The sequence below is a fragment of the Gallinula chloropus genome (assembly GCF_964237585.1).
Source record: "Gallinula chloropus genome assembly, chromosome: Z".
NCBI classification, from domain to species: Eukaryota; Metazoa; Chordata; class Aves; order Gruiformes; family Rallidae; genus Gallinula; species Gallinula chloropus.
In genome coordinates this window covers 87,550,716-87,569,171 of record NC_140089.1, presented here as the reverse complement: position 1 = coordinate 87,569,171, position 18,456 = coordinate 87,550,716, and the positions used below count along the sequence as shown (strand labels likewise).

The 18,456-nt window shown below is 49.5% G+C and overlaps 1 protein-coding gene across 1 annotated transcript in view; it reads left to right on the top strand.

The window, feature by feature from the left end:
* DYM (dymeclin) overlaps positions 1–18,214 on the top strand; it is a 246,520-nt gene extending 228,306 nt beyond the window's left edge. Inside the window, exon 17 of the mRNA XM_084278113.1 lies at positions 15,531–18,214. Coding sequence (XP_084134239.1) covers positions 15,531–15,680 — 150 coding nt within the window. The 3' untranslated portion in view covers positions 15,681–18,214. The remainder of the gene's footprint in view (positions 1–15,530) is intronic.
* Positions 18,215–18,456: the final 242 nt, after the last annotated feature.

Here is an 18,456-nt window from a genome sequence, read left to right as displayed (position 1 = left end):
TATGACAGAGGCCAACAGAGTTATCCCAGAAAGTGCAAAATTTGGCAAATCACAACTTGATATAAGATGGAAAATCGTGTAACCAGCTTCCAATTATGCCAGTCCAATTGCCCTTCCACTCTTACAGTTTAGCTGCCTTGTCTGAATTAGTCCTTTAAATTAAGTTTCCATAACATGTGGCAGATTGAGGAAAACAGTCCCCGGAACATTTTTGCCCTGGTTGACAGATGAACTAGATAATGGAGTATAATCTTTTCCATTTTCATGATTTGACACATTTTCACTTCTCTGTGTGTTTAAACCGAGGAATCAAAATAAATTTTGAGTACAGAATATAAATCCCAGGCAAAAAATTACAGCTTTCATTGCAGCGTTGGGTTAAATGTAAACAGCATGAGCATTGTAGATATCCTTTAATTAAATGCATAAATTAGAGAAATGCCTTGAATGTTTACAGCAACTCCCCCAAGAAGTGAGAATGAGGAAGCAGCGTACTCTCGTCAGCTGATGGCTGCCTCTGACTGCCTTCCCTCAACCCAGTTTAGTTTTCTCACAACCTCTTGATGCTGATGCTTCTCTCCGGTTGATTTACAGGCTGTTTGTTCCTGCTGAGGATGATTAGTGATGTAGGTGGCTTTTTCCTGGACGGGCAGGGGATTTCTCATGTCTGTCAGCCTTGCGGCTGAGGGCTCTGCTGTTAGGATTTACAGGGCGGCTGGTTTAGGTCACCCTGCCTTTCCCCTGTCTGTCTTTGTTATGTAGCATCAGGTGGTTGCGCCGAATCTCGGGTCCCCGTGGGTTTTTATGGTTCTTAAGATTGCAGCGCTCAACTGTCGAGCTTGCCAGCAAGGAATGCTTTTTTCTCAGCCACACAGACTCCTGACCCCGACCCCAGGTGCCAGCTTTTCTCCTTGCCCTTGATGACTGTGCTCACACTCCAGGTAGGATCTAAGTGCTGCAGCCACCAGAGCAGGGGAGATGATGAAAGGAGATGATGAAAGACAGGGGAGTCCTGCAAGACATACATTGCATTTACTCCTTGCGTGCCAGATCAGTGATTTATGCCAGTTCCTTTATCACAAAAGATGTTTAAATTATGGGGAGAGCAATCAACCTGTGGCTTCTGAGCTGGGTTCAGCTTGAGGACAGCCAGTATAGCTGTGGGGTGAGAGTTTTCCAGCTTGATAATGCTGCAGCAGCATCCAGAAGCTCCAGGAGGAAGATTTCCTTTCCTTTTATGCAGCACGTTAAGTATCAAAAACCCCAGCAAAGACTTTTTCTTGGCTGGGAAGCCAGAGGCCTTATATTACACAGCTCACTGAAGGAAGGTGTGCTGGGTGGTGTGAGCAACCAGCAGCTGCGAAATAAAACAGGGAGTTTTGTATCTGTGGAGTTGGGTGGGAGAAGAGCCACGGCCCTTAAACTTACCCTTCGCCTTTAATGTGAGAGCCCTGAGATTCCAGCGGTGCCTGTAGCTCTGAACTCGGAGTCAGGCAGCAGAACTTCACTTGAATTCCTCATGCTTATCTGTCCCATCAGGTTTTGCCAAGCTCTGTCCTCCTCTGCACAGACCAGGGAAGACAGATTGTTGTCACCAGGGTAAACAATCTTGACCTGAATGCAAGGGGAGGGAGGAAGGGGGCAGATGCGTCGGATAACAAAGGGACATAACAGCATTTAGGAATAAATGGCTTTTAAGTTCCCCAGCCTGAGGTGGGCAGTTCTCTGGAACTGTTTGATTCATGTCCTAAAGACGGTCTTTGCAGAACAGGAGGGCTTATCACAGCCAAGGTCGGTGAAGGCAAACATCTAAAGCACAGCAAAGAAAACAAGTAATCTTCAGGTGCTGTTGCAAGAGCAGTTCACTACAGGCCTTTTTTTTTCAGACAGAGAGGGTTGTTTGCATTAGCAAAAAAAGCATTTTCACCATAGAAAGCTGCTATTTTTTTTCATAACTGATGGCTTCTGGAGGACGCTGAGCATGCAGATCGCTTTCTGGATGCAGCCCGCTCCTGACTCCCTGTACTTGGCCAGTCAGGGAGATACAGCTGCCCAGCTTCACAAGCTTGTGAAGATGTCCTCCATGGAATATCGTACTCATCATACTCATCATGAAGATGTCCTCCTCATCATACTCATTAGTGGCCATCCCTTTCCCCTTCCTACATGCTACTTGCCTCTATCAAGGATTGAGGCGTGTTTCCAGTAGCTAACTGGAACGTGCTCTCACAACCTTCACGTCCTCCCTGAATGGAATAGGATGTCGAGCGGAATGAACACCTTAAAAACCCATTTAAGAAAAAGGTTGTTGTGTGTCCAGGTCAACTTAACACACACCCCACACCCCTAGCTCAGGTCTGTCTTCACAGCCTCTTGTCATTAGAGCACGAAACTTAAAAAAGCTGTGAAGTCCACATTTGGCACCGACTCCTCGTCTCGCGGGCCCGGCAGAGATAAGGCTGCAGCCTGGCACCGCGTGCTGCAGCAGGAGAGGTTTTTACTGTCATTCCACATCTCACTTCTCCAGACAAACAAATTGGATTTCCTGCCCGAAACGGGCAGCGCTGCTCATCTCACGGCACGGCTCTTCTGCTTGCTGGGGCTTGAAACACTTAAGAAAAGGGAGTATGTCCGTCGGGGTGTACTTTTTCCAGTGCAGGGAGATTAGAGAGCCAAAGGTCTGCAGACTCAATAGGGGTGTTAGTCAGCATGTCCTGAACCTCGGGCAGATAAGGGTCCACTTCCTAGGCTGCCCTGATCTGAGAGTTAACAGTTGGTGACGGAGAGTCTGCCTCTGTTCTTAAGTCATTGTTATCATTTTTTTTTTTAATTTTTTTTTTTTTGGGGGGGGGTAATATTTACAAGCCTGGCTCTCTCAGATTAAAAAGTACAAAATCAAAAGGAGGTCTTCCTCCGCGGGCGCTCAGGGAGGGGAAGGATGTTTGGGCTTGGCGTGCCGCCCCGCTGCCGTGCCGGGTGGGAGGGACCGGAGGAGGATGTCTGCTCGGGGTTCGTCTTTGTGGCTGCTGTTATGTAAAAGTCAAACCTCGTAAAACGAGTCGTGGGGGAGCCCTCCCTGCGTGGAAACGTGTTGCAAATGTCAGCCCACACCAGGCACATCGAAGGTGTTACCAGCTTGGGGGTCTTGTTTCTGTGGTTGATGCGCATAGCCAAGGTCCGGGCGGTGTGTTGGACCCCCTGTACCAGTGATAACAGAGAGGAGCTTGGTCCCAGTTGTCCACAGTCATGTTCTTTCTGGCTTGGTGGGAGGTTTTGGATGCTGCTGCAGCATCGCACCAGTTTCCAGTGAAAGCATGCCTGGGACCTCGTCACTGGAGAAGTATGTGAACTGAATCACTCTGCACTTCTCCTGTCACCTTCTGTGCTGGAGGGGGGCAACATCTTCTACACCATGAAATGGAGAGAACGGACAGTTGTGACGTTGTGGTAACTCTGGATTGTGGTTGGAAGAAACAGGAGGGTGGAAACAGCATTTTGACATCTTCTGCATCCTTCGGCTGGGTAATCCCACGGCTGTATCAGGGCAGCAGAGAGGGCTCATGCAGGTAGTTTCCCAAAGGAAAAATCCTCTCACTATGAAATCTGTGTGGTTTATGCTGTCGGTGTGCTTCAGTCTCTTCCTGTCTTGGATCAGGGAGGTTGGGGCAGGAGGCTTTGTACGTGATCATCAGCTCTGCTGGCAAGGTGGGACTGAGCCTGTAAAGATGGAGAGGGAAATCACCAGCTTCTTTCCCAGGGTGGGAGAAGCAAAATCTGACCCTGGGTATGACAAAATCTATGAAAAAGTGAGAAAAGGGTAATATTTGCATAGAACGGGGTCAGAATTTGTACACTGTCCCGACAGGGTTCCTGAGATGAGTCCCTCTGGCAGCAAGGCAGGGTGCTTGCTCCTCTGCCTCTCCAAAAGACCCACAAAAATCTGGGTCACTTACTAAAATTCAGTGGTTTTCTTCATCGCCACGCTTGCAGCAAGCAAGGACCCTGTGCTCATTTGGTGTTGCTGGTTGCATGGCACACACTGTGGCAAGGGTTTTATTTGCATAACTGATGGGGTTTGGGGTTTTTTTGGTGGGACTAGAAGAGGTCAGACATCAGTGAGAGCACTGGGGTTTGTTTCAGGACGATGGGATGCTGCGTTAGCCTAGGTGGAGCAATCATCCGGTGATATTATCTGGAGTGCAAAGCATTTCCATGGTAAACAACATTCCTTGTATTTTAGAATAGTCTGCTGTCAGAACAGCTGCTGGGACTTCAACAGTGCCACTCGCTGCTAGCAAGTTAAAACACAAAGCTGGCTCTCAGATTTGTGAAGAGCAGATTCACCACATCTTTTGAGTATGTAGCTACACACACTAGTACACATTCATTATCCACCAGGATTACTTTCTCCAAACCCTACACTGTTCGTTCTTTGGATCTTTGGCAAGTTCTGAACCCTAAAAAGCCCTTCCTGGTTTGTGTAAGGGTTTCTCCAAGGAAACCAAGTGATGCTGGGGTCTGAAGACACCACGATTTTTCTCCAGAGGGACGAGGCCCCTTAGGTGTCTAGCAGATCTGCTCCTTGACTGCGTGTAGCCCATCTTCCCCTGCCTTCATTTGCTTGCTAAACATAGTGATTTCTGTCTTTGGCAGAGTGATCCAAGCAGTGTACATACATGTTTAGGACAGCTTAATTTTTTTTGCCCAATTTGAGACCTTCAAAGAGTTCATTCCCACCCTCCCCACCCCACCTTGATTTACGCAGTATGTAGAAGTGAGAGATTCCCAACTGAGATATCAAAGCCAATTTCTTTGTTTAAAGTTTACATTAAGCATACTTGAAAAGTGGCAGATTTTCAACTGTCTCATTCATAAAATTCTGCAAAGAAATAATTCAGCCTTGGATCTGCTTGGTTTCAGGGGGGGGGAGAATGGTGTTTTGGGGGTTAGGAGGTCTATATAAGCTTGCAGGGTTTAATTCTGAGACTTTTTAAATTCCTGGATGTCCAAGCCCTTCTTTGAGGGTACCACTAAAGCATCGTTGACTCAGCTGTGAGTTGTAGCAGAGTGAAGCATCCAGAGTCTACTCCTCATCCTGTAAACGTTTCTGAGCAGCGATACAAATCTCCTGTAAAAAGTTGTCAGCAAATGAGTGATTTCTGAATGTGTTCCAGCTGAAGCAAAAACATTTGCTGCAGCTATACACCAGCTTCCACTGCTGAGTAAAGCCTTGCACGTTATCCTGGAGAAGGGTTGTAGGCTGAAATACAGGAACCCAGGGACTGAACCCATCTACATCTTCCTTAGTGTTGGTAAGAGTGGGGTCTGCTGCTATGAAACATGAGTTTCCAGCACATCCCATGGTAGGAGGACTCACACATCCCCTTTGTGTCAGTAAAAGTTTTCTGAGTTGTTAAGTTCACCCCCCACCACCACCCCATTTGTGTAGTGGTGCCCTTTAATCCTACCCAGAAACAGGTCCCAGGGATTACTCTGGTTTTCAGATTTTAATTCCCCAAATTCAAAAACACACAAAGGATTTTGTGCCTTTATCTGAGCCATCAGATGACCTTTAGGATCATCAAGTCCAACCGTTCCTGTCCTGTGCTAAACCAGATCCCTGAGCACCTCATCTCCCCTCTGTTAAACACACCCAGGGGTGGGGACTCAGCCCCTTCCCTGGGCAGCCTGTGCCACAGCCCCACAGCTCTGCCAGGGAAGAACTTTGCCCTCCCAGCTGAGCTGACCCTGCCCTGGGGCAGCTTGAGCCCATTGCCCCTTGTCCCATCTCCTGTCCCCTGGCTGAAGAGACCATCGCCCACCTCTCTGCACCCTCCTGGCAGGGCAGTGGAGGTGGGGAGAAGGTCTCCCCTCAGCCTCCTCTTCTCCAGGCTCAACACCCCCAGCTCCCTCAGCTGCTCCTCAGAGGATTTGCCCTCCAGCCCCTTCCCCAGCCTGGTTGCCCTTCTCTGGACTCACTTGAGGACCTCAATCATGCCCTCATACACAAGCTTAGAATTATGTACCGAAGTTCCTAGTCCTGTGTGGGTTTTTTTCTCTTATTTGGCAAAGCCAACATATATTGTGTTTTCTGCAGTGTCACAAACATCCCTGTAACGCTCCTGTCGCAGCTCCCTGTCTCTCTGTGGTCTGGCAGCAAGTCACAGCTCTGTCTGGCTCCTAGCTGGAGTCATCCTGGAGATGCTCAGAAAAGATGCATGTCCATCCAGACAGCGTAATACACAGAACAAAACTGACACAGCAAGCAAATCATAACAGTAAAACCCTGAGCTGCCACCAGATACCTGTGATACGCACAGGGTTATGTAGAGGTTGGTGATGCTCAGCAGCACATAATATGCTGTTCCTGCTTTAGGCTTTCAGACCTTTTATTCCTGGTAATGAACTTCTTCAGGCAGACACAATATCCGTCACGCTGAGCCAGGGATCTCCCTGTTTTCTCAGACTGACTGTCTGAGGGATTTTCTTGGGGTGGGCTGTTGAGCTGGCTCATTTTCAGCCAGGTTTGACAAAGAAGCTGCTGACTGACCCGTGGTCTAGTTTATTTACTGCCCTGTCTGGAAGGAGCCCTGAGTCAGATGTTTTGGAGGTGGGCTCAGGGTAGCCAGAAGTGGGTGCCTGCCCTCATCCTAGGCTCAAATTTATACTTTTTTACAGTGCTTTTGGAGTTTGTATGGATTATAGACCAAAAGTAATTCCTGTGGCCTGATTTGGAGCTGCTTATCAGCAGTATACCCTAGCTGTAAGGAAAAGAGTGTGTATCTAAGTGCATCCCTGACCTTTTAGGACTTCAAAACTCTCAGTGTTTGCTAACCTACCTTAGATAGAAATGCAGTCTTTTTCTTCTCAGCCACGTGGTGCTCCACGAAGCTTTGCACCCTGGCAGGGTTACTGCAAATAATACCTCATTTCTTTAAATCATTGTGTCTTCACCAGTAAACATCTAGGCACAGCTGTTCGGTTGAGTTTCCCAAAACTGACCTGGCTTCTCAGCACTCTGTAAAGAAAATAAACAATATAAAAAAGATCATTGCTGAACTCTCCCAACAGAGGCACGTCGGCTGCTCTGGGGGTAGTTCACATCCTGCAGAGCAGATTCACTGCTGGCTCCCTGAGCACTTGTTCTCCTGCAGCTCTGGGTGTGGAAACCTTTGTGCTGAGCCATCCGAAAACTGGAGATCACCTGTCAATGATCCTCACTTGCTAAAATGGTTGTCTCCCTAAAGATAAGCTCCCCTGCCCTCCTAGACCAGGAAGGTTGTGTCTCACCAGATGAACAGGGGTTCCTTACTGAGTTTTACTCCCTCAGAAAAGATGTTTTCTCTTGCAGCTCCTGTGGTTGCTTAAACCCACCGTAAACTGTTACCTAGCCCGTGCGTAGCTTGTTTTGAAACCTCTTCTTACCACCTTGAGTTTTCTATCTCTTTTTGAGAAACACTTGACACACCCCAAGCCACTGCTTTCTCCTCCACCTTCACATTTGCACCTATTCCTTACGCAGATCTTTGAACGAGATGTGCAGCTCGGTGCTTAGTCTAGCGGATTTCCTGTTTGCTTCCTTCATCTCCCCACCATCACCTTCGCCTGGGCTGCTCTGTGCTTCGAGCCTGAGAAGGAGACAAAGATGGTATCAGGCAGGTGTGGTGTGGCCCATACAAGCTCTTTCACCAAAGCCACAGGCGGGCTGTCTCAAAGGGAAGCAGTGTAAGTGCGAAGAGGAGCAGAGGGAGATGAAAAGGCATTGTCTCCCCTGGAACACTGCAGTGATTGCAAAAAAAAAAGATCACTCTCTGGGCATTTTACAAGTGATACTGGGAAATTTTCTTCCATAAATGGTGCTCTCTCAAAGCACTTAAATCATAGAATCACAGAATCACAGACTGGGCTGGGTTGGAAGGGACCCCAAGGATCACAGAGCTCCAACCCCCCTGCCACAGGCAGGGACACCAACCTCCAGGCCTGGAGCTACACAAGGTTGCCCAGGGCCCCAGCCAACCTGGCCTTGAACACCCCCAGGGATGGGGCATCCACCCCCTCTCTGGGCAGCCTGTTCCAGTCCCTCACCACTCTCTCTGCAAAGAACTTCCCCCTAAGATCTCATCTCCCCCTTCCCTCCTCCAGCTTCACTCCAGCCCCCTTGTCCTGCCAGTCTCTGCCCTTTAACAAGCTGATTCCCCTCCTGTTCCTCTGCTCCCTTCAGGGACTGGAAGGCTGCAATGAGGTCCCCCCACAGCCTTCTCTTCTCCAGGCTGAACCAGCCCAGCTCCCTCATTAAAGGCTTAATTTATATAAAACAATACATAGATTTTTACTTATGTATATCAGTGTTATGAATAGTGTAGCAGGTTTGACCCGCTGAGTCATTATCAAGATCATTGGCCTTTAATTTGCCTCAGATTTGGATTTTGGGGACCAGATTTCACTGTAGATGGTGCAGAGCAATATAAGCATCCTTCCCCAGCCCAAACTCCTTGTGGGCTGGTGTGTTAAGTGCAAGGCATGTTGTAGGACTAAACCTTGCCAGTTCAGGAATAGACATTCCTTATGACACCTGTAATGAAGACTTGGTGTGGCACTGAATCCAACCTTTTCTTTTTCCTCCTTTTTTTCCTTTTCTTTGCCCATTGATACATTTGTCTGACAAGGTCCAATCCCAGGGACGCTCCCCAGGCAAGGTTGCTGTATTCAACTGAGGCAAGGTGAAGCACGTTTGATGGCATGTCATTAGGCTACCAAAGGAGACTCACAAGCTTTTGGAATGCACACCAATCCTGTTTTCAAAAAGGCTTTGGAGGTTAAAACTGATGGGAAGTTGCTGTGCATTTGACTCCCAGATGTGTTCAGACACCTTTGGAATTGGTAGTTTTCTCCTAAACCGCTCAGACACTCTTGAAAATACTGGCCTGCATCTGACTGCTGCTTCCTAAACCAGTGTTCCCAACTAAGGGCTCAAGGAGAAGCAGATTCTCCAGTTGTACGTTAATCTGGTTCTTTGATTTCTTCCTTTCCCACAGCAGCTGCTCCGTTTCCTTTCATCCAGTAAAGCACCTGGATCACTGAATGAGCAGAGACACAGCTTCACTCCGTTGCTCTTAAAGCATCTCCATCTGCCCTTGCTTATGTCATCTGGGTGGACATCACCCACTGACATGACACAGCAGCCTCACAGCAGCTCTGATGGTTCATTTCTGAGGGGAAAGGGGTTTTTTTTTTTATTTAATACATGGCTTAAAGTCTTCTAGCTCAGATGCCACTGCGTTGCCTGGAGCTGTGCCAGGAGCAGTTGGCTGGCTGTGATGCTATCTTCCTAATCGTTAACTGAAGAGAAAAAGAAAATAGAAAAAGAAAAAAAGAGAAAAAAGGGGGGGAAAAAAAGCCCCAATGTTGTTGAACTGCTGTGGTAGGGGAGTTATTGCAGTTCAGTTCTGCATCTGTTCATCGGACTTCCTGTGGTTTTTCATCGAATCATATGATTGACAGCCCAGACAGTCTGCGAAGTTCTTGGTCTGTCTAGTTTATACCCTCGTCCCAACCACTAAATCTGACTTCTGCTTTGTCTGGCAGAAGAAAACAAGATAGGGTGCTGTGGTAGGTTGATTCACCAGAGCTGATAAGGGGTGTCTGTCTTGAAGCCGAGCAGTCAAAATCCTGGCGTTTCCTCCGGCTACCGAGTTCTCAAGTGCTGCCTCAGGTTGCTTTGGTTTAAGCTAGCAGGGGTTCTCTCTGCTTTTGTTATGACTAAAGGGAAATGCAAATAGCCGCTCTGCTGGACCCATTTATGTCAGGGCAACGAGTTCAAGAACTCAGATAGTGAAACAAAGGGATAACGAAGTTGTTTGTACATCTCTTGATGCCAAACCAGATGGAGGAATAGGGCTGTGAGGGAGAAAGGAGGCACGATCTATCCCATGCCAAGACTTTTCCTCTGGTTTTCAGACTGCTGATAAAGACACCTTGGAGTGGAAAGTGCTAAAATTCAGGTTGGCTTGGGTGTCCCCGGCTGGGCAGCATATTCCTTCCTGGGATTAAGCTGGGCACAGCAGCAAAGCAGAAGATAACAGGGCTGGGGTGTTTCCTGGCAGCGCCCTGAGGCTCCTGTGACCTCTGGTTTGACAACTCTCCTGGAACACACGCTCGGTGTCACCTCCTGTCTTGTCTGAGGCGCCTGGTCACTCCTTTGGCAGCCGAGCGTGCGGGAGGTGAACGGCAGAGGGGTGAATGTAAAGTTCCTTGAACTGACCCCTGCCCAAAAACTCTTGAGGCGCTGTGGCACTGCTGTTCAACCCTTGCAGTTATAAGCTGCTTTAAATCAGTCTGATGGGGCAGAAGCGTTTTAAGGTTACTGAAATCTGATGACTTTGAATGTTACCGGATTTCGCTGCCGGTGAACACCCTGGTACTGGAGCAGTACAAGTAGTTTTGTCTCTTAACAGTGGTAAATCTTGCACCACAGAGCCCGGTGCAGAAGTTCTCTCTCTGTGCTGGGCCTCTTTCTCTTACTTAATGAGTGACAAAACATGGCCATCACGCAGCCACAGATAATGACAGTCGCCTCAGGGAGCTGGGTGTGAGTTACTCAGGTGGAAGTCGAATTCTCCATGTCTTGCTGGCAATGCAAGCAATTAACTGCTTGTATCAGTGCAGGCTGGGGGTGACCTGCTGGAGAGGAGCTGTGTGGAGAAGGACCTGGGGGTGCTGGTGGGTGACAGGGTGGCCATGAGCCAGCAGTGTGCCCTGGGGGCTGAGAGAGACAATGGGATCCTGGGGTGTATCAGGAGGAGTGTGGGCAGCAGGTGACAGGAGGGGATCCTCCCCCTCTGCTCTGCCCTGCTCAGGCCCCACCTGGAGTGTTGTGGCCAGTTCTGGGCTCCCTGGGATCAAACAGACAGGGATCTCCTGGAGAGAGTCCAGTGGAGGCTACAAAGATGCTGAAGGGCCTGGAGCATCTCCCCTGTGAGGAAAGTCTGAGGGACCTGGGACTCTTCAGCCTGGAGAGAAGACTAAGGGGGCACCTTATTAATGTTTATAAATATCTTAAGTATGGGATGCAGGGGGAAATGGGCAGCCCCCTTTCAGTGCTCTGTGTAGACAGGACAAGGGGTGATGGCTGAAAGTTGGAGCACAGGGAGTTCCACACCAACATGGGGAAGAACTTTTCCCAGTGAGGGTGAGGGAGCCCTGGGACAGGCTGCCCAGGGGGTGTGAAGTCTCCTTCTCTGGAGCGACTCCAGACCCGCCTGGACACCGACCTGTGTGACCTGTCCTAGGGACCCTGCTTGGGCAGGGGGTTGGACCCCATGATCTCTGGAGGCCCCTTCCAACCCCTGTGATTCTGTGACTCTGGGATTCTACACATTGAGCCATCCTGGACCCACTCTCCAGGGGGACCTTTGCAAGAAGGTCCTTTCTGCCATTGCTCCCCTTCTTTTTCTAACGACATGAAGCTGTGTGCGTGCAACAGCAACATGTGCTACATCTCTCCTTCAAACCCCCATTATCCCTGCCTGCATTCCCAAGATAAACCTGCAGACTGCTCAGGGCCTATGTTGGGAGTGAGGAAATGTGGGCTGACTGCAGCGAGCTGCAGTCTTAATCTGAAATTGATTATTAAATTGCGACGGCACGATCGCCATGGATGGCAACATTGATCAGTCTGAAGAAAGACTGAGCAATAAAATCAATGCCTGGCTGCTGATGCCCCACAGCATGAATGCTGCCTGGTTTATCTTACCCTGTCCTTCCAGCTGGGAGGTGATGGGGTAGCGAGCACTGAGCATCTCAGGTGTAACTACTCAAGCCTCTAACGCTCTTTTACTCTTCTAAAGCTGAAGGTGTTTGTTAAACCACGTGAGAGTCCGGAACAGTCCCAGGCTGGTGCTTTGAGTGTTTTCAAAACCAGTAGCCTGTAATTGGTGACCCTGAAGGTGTGAAAAGTTATCTGTGTTTAATTCGACTCAAATTAGCATCCTTAATCACTTCTTTTTTTCCCCCCTCCTTCCCTCCTAGAAGGAGTACTGCAGGCTGCAGTCCTGGCGTGCAGCCACCCTCGGGGTGAAGAATGACAGCTGTGTAAGGGTTCTTCTGTGCTAGGAAATGTTGCAGTGGTTTAATCATGAGGTTTAACCATTCATTCTGCTGATGCAATGCTGAACTGAACGTGTTCCTGTCTACACTGACCACAAGTCAGGAAGCATTTAGGAGGGAAGTGGGGAAGATTACATGGAGGATAAGCAGGGTAGAATATCAGGGTTTTTTTTTTAAAAAAAGTAAATAAATACATTAAAAAAATCTGCTTTGGGGGTTGAGTGAAGTTGAGGCTTAATCTGCAGAGAGGAGGGATGGGATGGCAGAGGGGGAAGATGGGCAGAGCTCGAGGTCTTGGAGCTGAGGTGGAGTGGGTAAAGGATATTAATGAAAAGGGGGAATCACAGAATTGTGGAACTGTAGGAGCTGCAAGGGACCTCTGGAGATTGTCGTCTCCAACCCACCCACCTCCAAAGCAGGATCACCTCGAGCAGGCTCACATCCAGGCAGGTTTTAATTCTCCCCAGAGAAGGAGGCTCCACAAATCATACAAGGCTGGTGAGAAAACAGCTTGGGCAAGTGCAAAATAGAAAGATGCAGTCAAGAGAGACCGTGAAGATGCAGTGGAAGGGAGATGGGGGTGGGAGGAGGCTTGGAGACAGTGTGAGACAGCGGTGAGTACGGGTGCAAGACACCCGAGAGAGAGGAAACAAAATGAGGTGGAAAGATTAAATGGGCTGGTCGAAACAGACTTGGGGAGGGAGAAAATTACTTGGGGGCATGCAAGGACTATGGGAGAGCTCCTCTACCACAAACTGCATGTCTGGCACAGGAAACGAAAGTTGCTGATGCACCTTTGAGGTTCTGGGCTTTGAACTCAACAGGAGTTAGATGCAGAAGTGCCTTTAACAACCTTTTCTTCTGGCTGCCTCGGTTCCCTAAACAGAGATAATAGGGCTGGAAACAGTACTGTCCCCCCTCCCTTGCTGTGAAGATGAGCTCCCCCCACATGTTCCCAAATCATCCAAGGACAAAATGGCAGCCAGGCCAGCTGCCAGAATGGTTCCTCACAGGCTAAATACTGGTGTCTAGCCGAGAGGAGCTGTGGTGAGGGACCTGATCCCAGCGTAAGCCAAACCATAGCAAATCCAGAACACTGGAGCATACTGGGATGTGACACTGACATCCTCATCAGTGTAGGAGATGGCATGTGGCTGAGTGAGCCTGTGCTTGGGGACACTTTCCTCCTAAAGTATAATGTGGGTGGCACCTTTGTGACTTGGAGTCAGTCTGCGCTCAGTAGTTGCACCGAACTGCTCCAGCAATGGCAGCCACACAAGGCAAGACTGGAGTAGCTTCCATCTTTTCTGACTCCTGAGGATCCAAATAAAGTGGATAGGTAAAAGCTGAATGACCCTGAAGGCCACGTGGCCAAGAAGTGGCTCTTCACTGTTCCAGCCAGAAGGGTCTTGTACCGGCGCGCAAGGGAACAGGACGCCAAGCTCAAGGAAGACAAGAGGGTGTCCCTTCATTATTAATGGGCAGGGAGGCTTCTTAGCCATGGCTGTGCTTGTTCTGATCATGTCACACCACAGAGTTTATTCTTAGTCGTAGCCACAGCCTTATAAATAATAAAATGGGTCATGTTTTATCTTACCCCGGTGATCGGTGTAATGCGGCTTTTATCTGAGGCTCTGCCAAGCTCTTGACACGGGCAACATCTAGAAGCAGATAAAATCATTGAAGAGCAGGGTAGGAAAGCAGGCTCAGCCCTTCCCCAAAACACAGGCGTACACACCCAGTGGGGTTGCAGTGCACACGCTGCTCCTGGGAGGGAGAAAGGGAAGAACCTGAGGATGCAGCGTGCCCATCCGGGTACGCCAGGCTGGCCTGGCACATCCCATGTGTGTTAATTCACAGAACCACAGAACCACAGAGCTGTAGGGGTGGGAAGGGGCCTCCAGAGATCATGGGGTCCCACCCCCTGCCAAAGCAGGGTCCCTAGGACAGGTCACACAGGTCGGTGTCCAGACGGGGCTGGAATCTCTCCAGAGAAGGAGACTCCACACCCCCTGGGCAGCCTGTCCCAGGGCTCCCTCACCCTCACTGGGAAGAAGTTCTTCCCCACATTGCTGTGGAACTCCCTGTGCTGCAACTTGCAGCCATCGCCCCTTCTCCTGTCCCCACAGACACTGAGAAGAGGCTGCCCATGTCCCCCTGTGTCCCACCCTTCAGCTATTGATACCCAGTGATCAGATCCCCTCTCAGGCTTCTTTTCTCCAGGCTGAACAGCCCCAGGTCCCTCAGCCTTTCCTCACAGGGGAGATGCTCCAGGACCTTCAGCATCTTTGTAGCCTCCACTGGACTCTTTCCAGGAGATCCCTGGCTGGTTGATCCCAGGGAGCCCAGAACTGGCCACAACACTCCAGATGGGGTCTGATCAGGGCAGAGCAGAGGGGGAGGATCCCCTCCTTTGACCTGCTCGCCACACTCCTCCTGATACACCCCAGGATCCCACTGGCTCTCTCAGCCCCCAGGGCACACTGCTGGCTCATGACCACCCTGTCACCCACCAGCACCCCCAGGTCCTTCCCATCTTTTTCTGGAAGCGTTTTGCTGGTATTGACAAACAGGGCTCTTGTGGGAACAGTATTGCCTAGCCTGAAGTTTCCAGGAGGGGTGGGAGGTATCTGCAGCAGGGTCTGCGTGCTCAGGTCTTGGGGCTGCAGCCTCCAAAGCTGAGGTGGGATGGATGCCTGAGGAGCTTGCCGGGTTCTGCACTTCAGTTGCCACAGCGATATGTGGGTAGAGTCGTTCTGCGTGCTCACCCACACTGGGAGAGTCAAGGCACAGAGGTCATGACCAAGCCAAAACTACAGAGGAACCTGTGGCAGAAGTGGAAGTGGGCTCTGGGAGCCCACCCACGGACCCCAGCCACGCTTCCCACCCTACTTCCTGTGTGAAGAGCATTTTCCTCCCCAAAACTTGTGCATGCCCGATTTGTTTGAGCATTAGAGGGGAAGACACAGTTTGCAAAGCCACTGGGCTCCTGAAAACACCTCTTACCCTTTCCAAAGGATTCTCCTGCTAAGGAGCTGAGGGCAAGTGCTAGCAGAGGGCTTTTTAGGGAAGGCTGGGATGAAGCAGTCTGTGTGGGCAGGAGCGAGGAGGCGTTTGCAACACTTTCCCTTAAGACCTTTGTGTCGGGGTTGTGATGCACTCACTGAGTCTTTGTTAACAGGCAAATCGAGTGTGACCGGTGCTGAAAGGGCTGAGCACGACCCGCTGATGTAGCACTCAGTTCAAAGAGGAGATTATGAACCTACTCTTTATCCTGTAAATATTTTCCTTGGGGTCTAATGGTTGGGTTCCTCCCATTACTTTTCTCACCAGACCTTCAGTGTTTTCAGGAGGGGGGACACGTGTTGGCCTCACACAAGCCTTCCCTCAGCCTTCCCTCAGCCGGCTCTGCTTTGTCATTGCAGAAGTTCCCCGAGCTGAAGTTCAAGTACGTGGAGGAGGAGCAGCCTGAGGAGTTTTTCATCCCCTACGTCTGGTCCTTGGTCTACAACTCTGCCGTGGCCCTGTACTGGAACCCACACGACATCCAGCTCTTCACGATGGACTCCGGCTGAACGGAGATGCCCCGGCCAGGCCAACTCAACTCCCGTCTTCTTACAGAAAAATGAAACTCCTCACCGCGTTGTTGATACGTGACCCCCCCCTCCCCCCACTCCAGCGTGCACCCCCCACCCCAAAGCTTAAGGAGAATGAAGCTTGCTGCTAGTGTACAGTCCAACATCCCTCTTCCGGAAGCTGGTTGCCGCGCGGCGCGCTGGCAGCGGACTGTGGTGTGAGGAACTGATGGCTTGTAGGCAGCCTTGTGTTTATAGTCCTGTAACCTAGAGCTTGTTTGATGAAAATGAGGCCTTACACATGGGGTGTGATGTTACTACCAACCACAAACCTGATTGTTCTTTTAACTCAGCGGGGTAAATGAGGAAAGAGGTGGCGGGCTGTGATTTGGAAGCGGCGTTTGTGTTTCCCTTTCTTTCAGGAGAGGCAGCTGCCTTGGGTCAAGCTTTCTGTGGTCCGTAGGATTCTGCCATGGGTTGTTCCTTCCCTAGTCCCCTGCTTTCACTCACAGCCCTTCGTTTTGGTGGCGCTGGCAAGGCTGCAGCTGCTCGAGTGGTGCCTGCGCTGCCATCAGAGTGAGCGAGCAAGCAGCGTGTTCATCAGATGAGCTCCCAGGCAGAGCCAAAACACTTGATTTAGATATCAAAATGTTTGTCCAAGTCCTTTTCGCTGCTGCCGAACTGGCAGGCGCTCTGCAGAGGGCTGGAAACACCGACTTTCAAGTCAGGTTCCTTACAGGCTTCTCTGCAAAAGTTGTTCCTGGATGTTGAATGGGGAGGGAGGGGCAGGAATCTCCAAAGAAAATAGTTATGAGATTGTAAAATAGAGCAGTGTTCTGTAAAAATGTGTGTCATGGTGACAGTGTGTCATGGGGATCCTTGGCAGAGTTCTGGGTTGAAAATCCCCCCTTTGCTATGAAAGGTTTTATGGCAGAAGTATAAATTTATCTGAATGTAGAATACTTCTCTTTTTTATCATTATTATTATTATTATTATTATTCCCCCCGACACCTTGTTTTAGGCATCCTTTCCTGATGTACCTGTTTCTGCAGTTGGAAGAACAAAAAGAAAAGGCTTGACCTGGTTTTGAAAGAGCACCCTTGTTTTCCAAAGCCAGGATCTTTTCTTCTCTGGGGAGGCTCCCAATGGTGCCTGTTGCACATGCATGCAAACACTCTCCCACTCCCACCTGCGGCTCTGTGGAGACCGTCACCAGTGCATGGCATGCCAAAAACATAAATACAGAGGAATTCACTCCTGAACACACATGGCAACCCCCTGTACTCACTGCCTGCTCCAGCCTATTCTATTACCGACCTGAAGCGGGTGCATTTGCTTTCAGACCGTCCTTTGAGTGGCTTTTAAGTAGAATTTCTCACACCCTTTCTAAAAAAAAAACCCAACAAGCCCTGAAGGATGCACTGGGATTGTACTTTCCTTTTCATCTGCTTGTTTAGGAGTGGAAGTCCATTTCAATCCTACAGGGATGGAAATGGTGGCTTTAAAAAGAAAATTTTTTTGGAAAAAAAAAAAAGAGACAAAAAAAAGCTTTCCAATTTTACTTACATATAGCTGCAAGCAACATACCCAGCCTGGGAGCTTTTAGGACTTTCAAAATGGCAGAAGCTTTCAAGAAAAGGCAATATTAAGTGTGGAGATGCAGGTTTGGTTATTTTTCTTTCCTTAGGAGAACACAGCAATGAGTGAACCGTAACTGAGCTGCGCGTCAGGTGATGTGGTGTTCTGGATCTGCTTTGTATTGTCTTTGAGCAGACGTCAAATGGGGATAATGACTCTTCTTGGTTACTGTAGCAATTTCTAATTCTCTCTTCATGAAAAGGCTAAAGAGTATCTGTGACTCGGCAGAGCTGCCCAGCCTCTGGAAAGGTCAGTCTGGAGATGCACTTTTAAACTCTGGATGCTGAAGCTCCTGGGATGAGTTTTTGTCTGGCTTAACCCTGGGTGAGCACTTGGACCTGCCCTGAGGTGAGCATCCTCCACCCCGCTGCCTGCAGCAGAAGTGGAGCACCTGGGGACAGCCAGGGCAGATGCTTATCCACTGGGGTGTCAGGCTGGAGGGAACCCGAATTTTCTTTATTTAAAAGGGTTTTTTCATCAAGAGAAGGGCACATAAACCAGCAGTCTGAGGGGATAGGTCAAACCAAGCTGCTGAACCAGTGCGGGAGTCGCACGGTAAGTTGCTTCTCGCCCTCCTCTTGTGATGAGATTGAATCAAAGTGCAGAAGGAACAGGTTTAATTAACGAGCTATGGTCCCAGGACCCAGCTGTTTCAGAACAGCTGGAGTCACGATCCAAGGCTGAGGTAGCTGAGCCAGACCAAGATCGATGCTGAAATCCATGATAGCCCCGTCAGCTCTCTGGTCTGACGGTGGCCTGAAGTCTGCAGTCTGGCCTGGTCACAAATACTCTTGTTTTCCTTCAGATCTGTAAAGTATCACCTTAAGGATCCTTTTCATTACTTTGTGTGAAAGATTTATTATGCCTAATAAAGAAAAATAAAAACTAAACAGTTCCTACGGGCTGTGGTTGTGTTTGGTTTATGTGACAGCTGCCACATGGTGACATGGGGCCAGCAGACCTGATCCACGTGAGGTTTCACAACCTTCCCCATGACATGCAAGGGAAATAACGTTGTTTTATTTGTTGTATCAAGCAGCTGGCTGTTTGAATCTCTGCTGGGTGACAGAAGGGATGTGGCATGTTGCAGTGCCACAGAACCCTCGAATTGTCTTGGTTGGAAGGGACCTTCCAGGT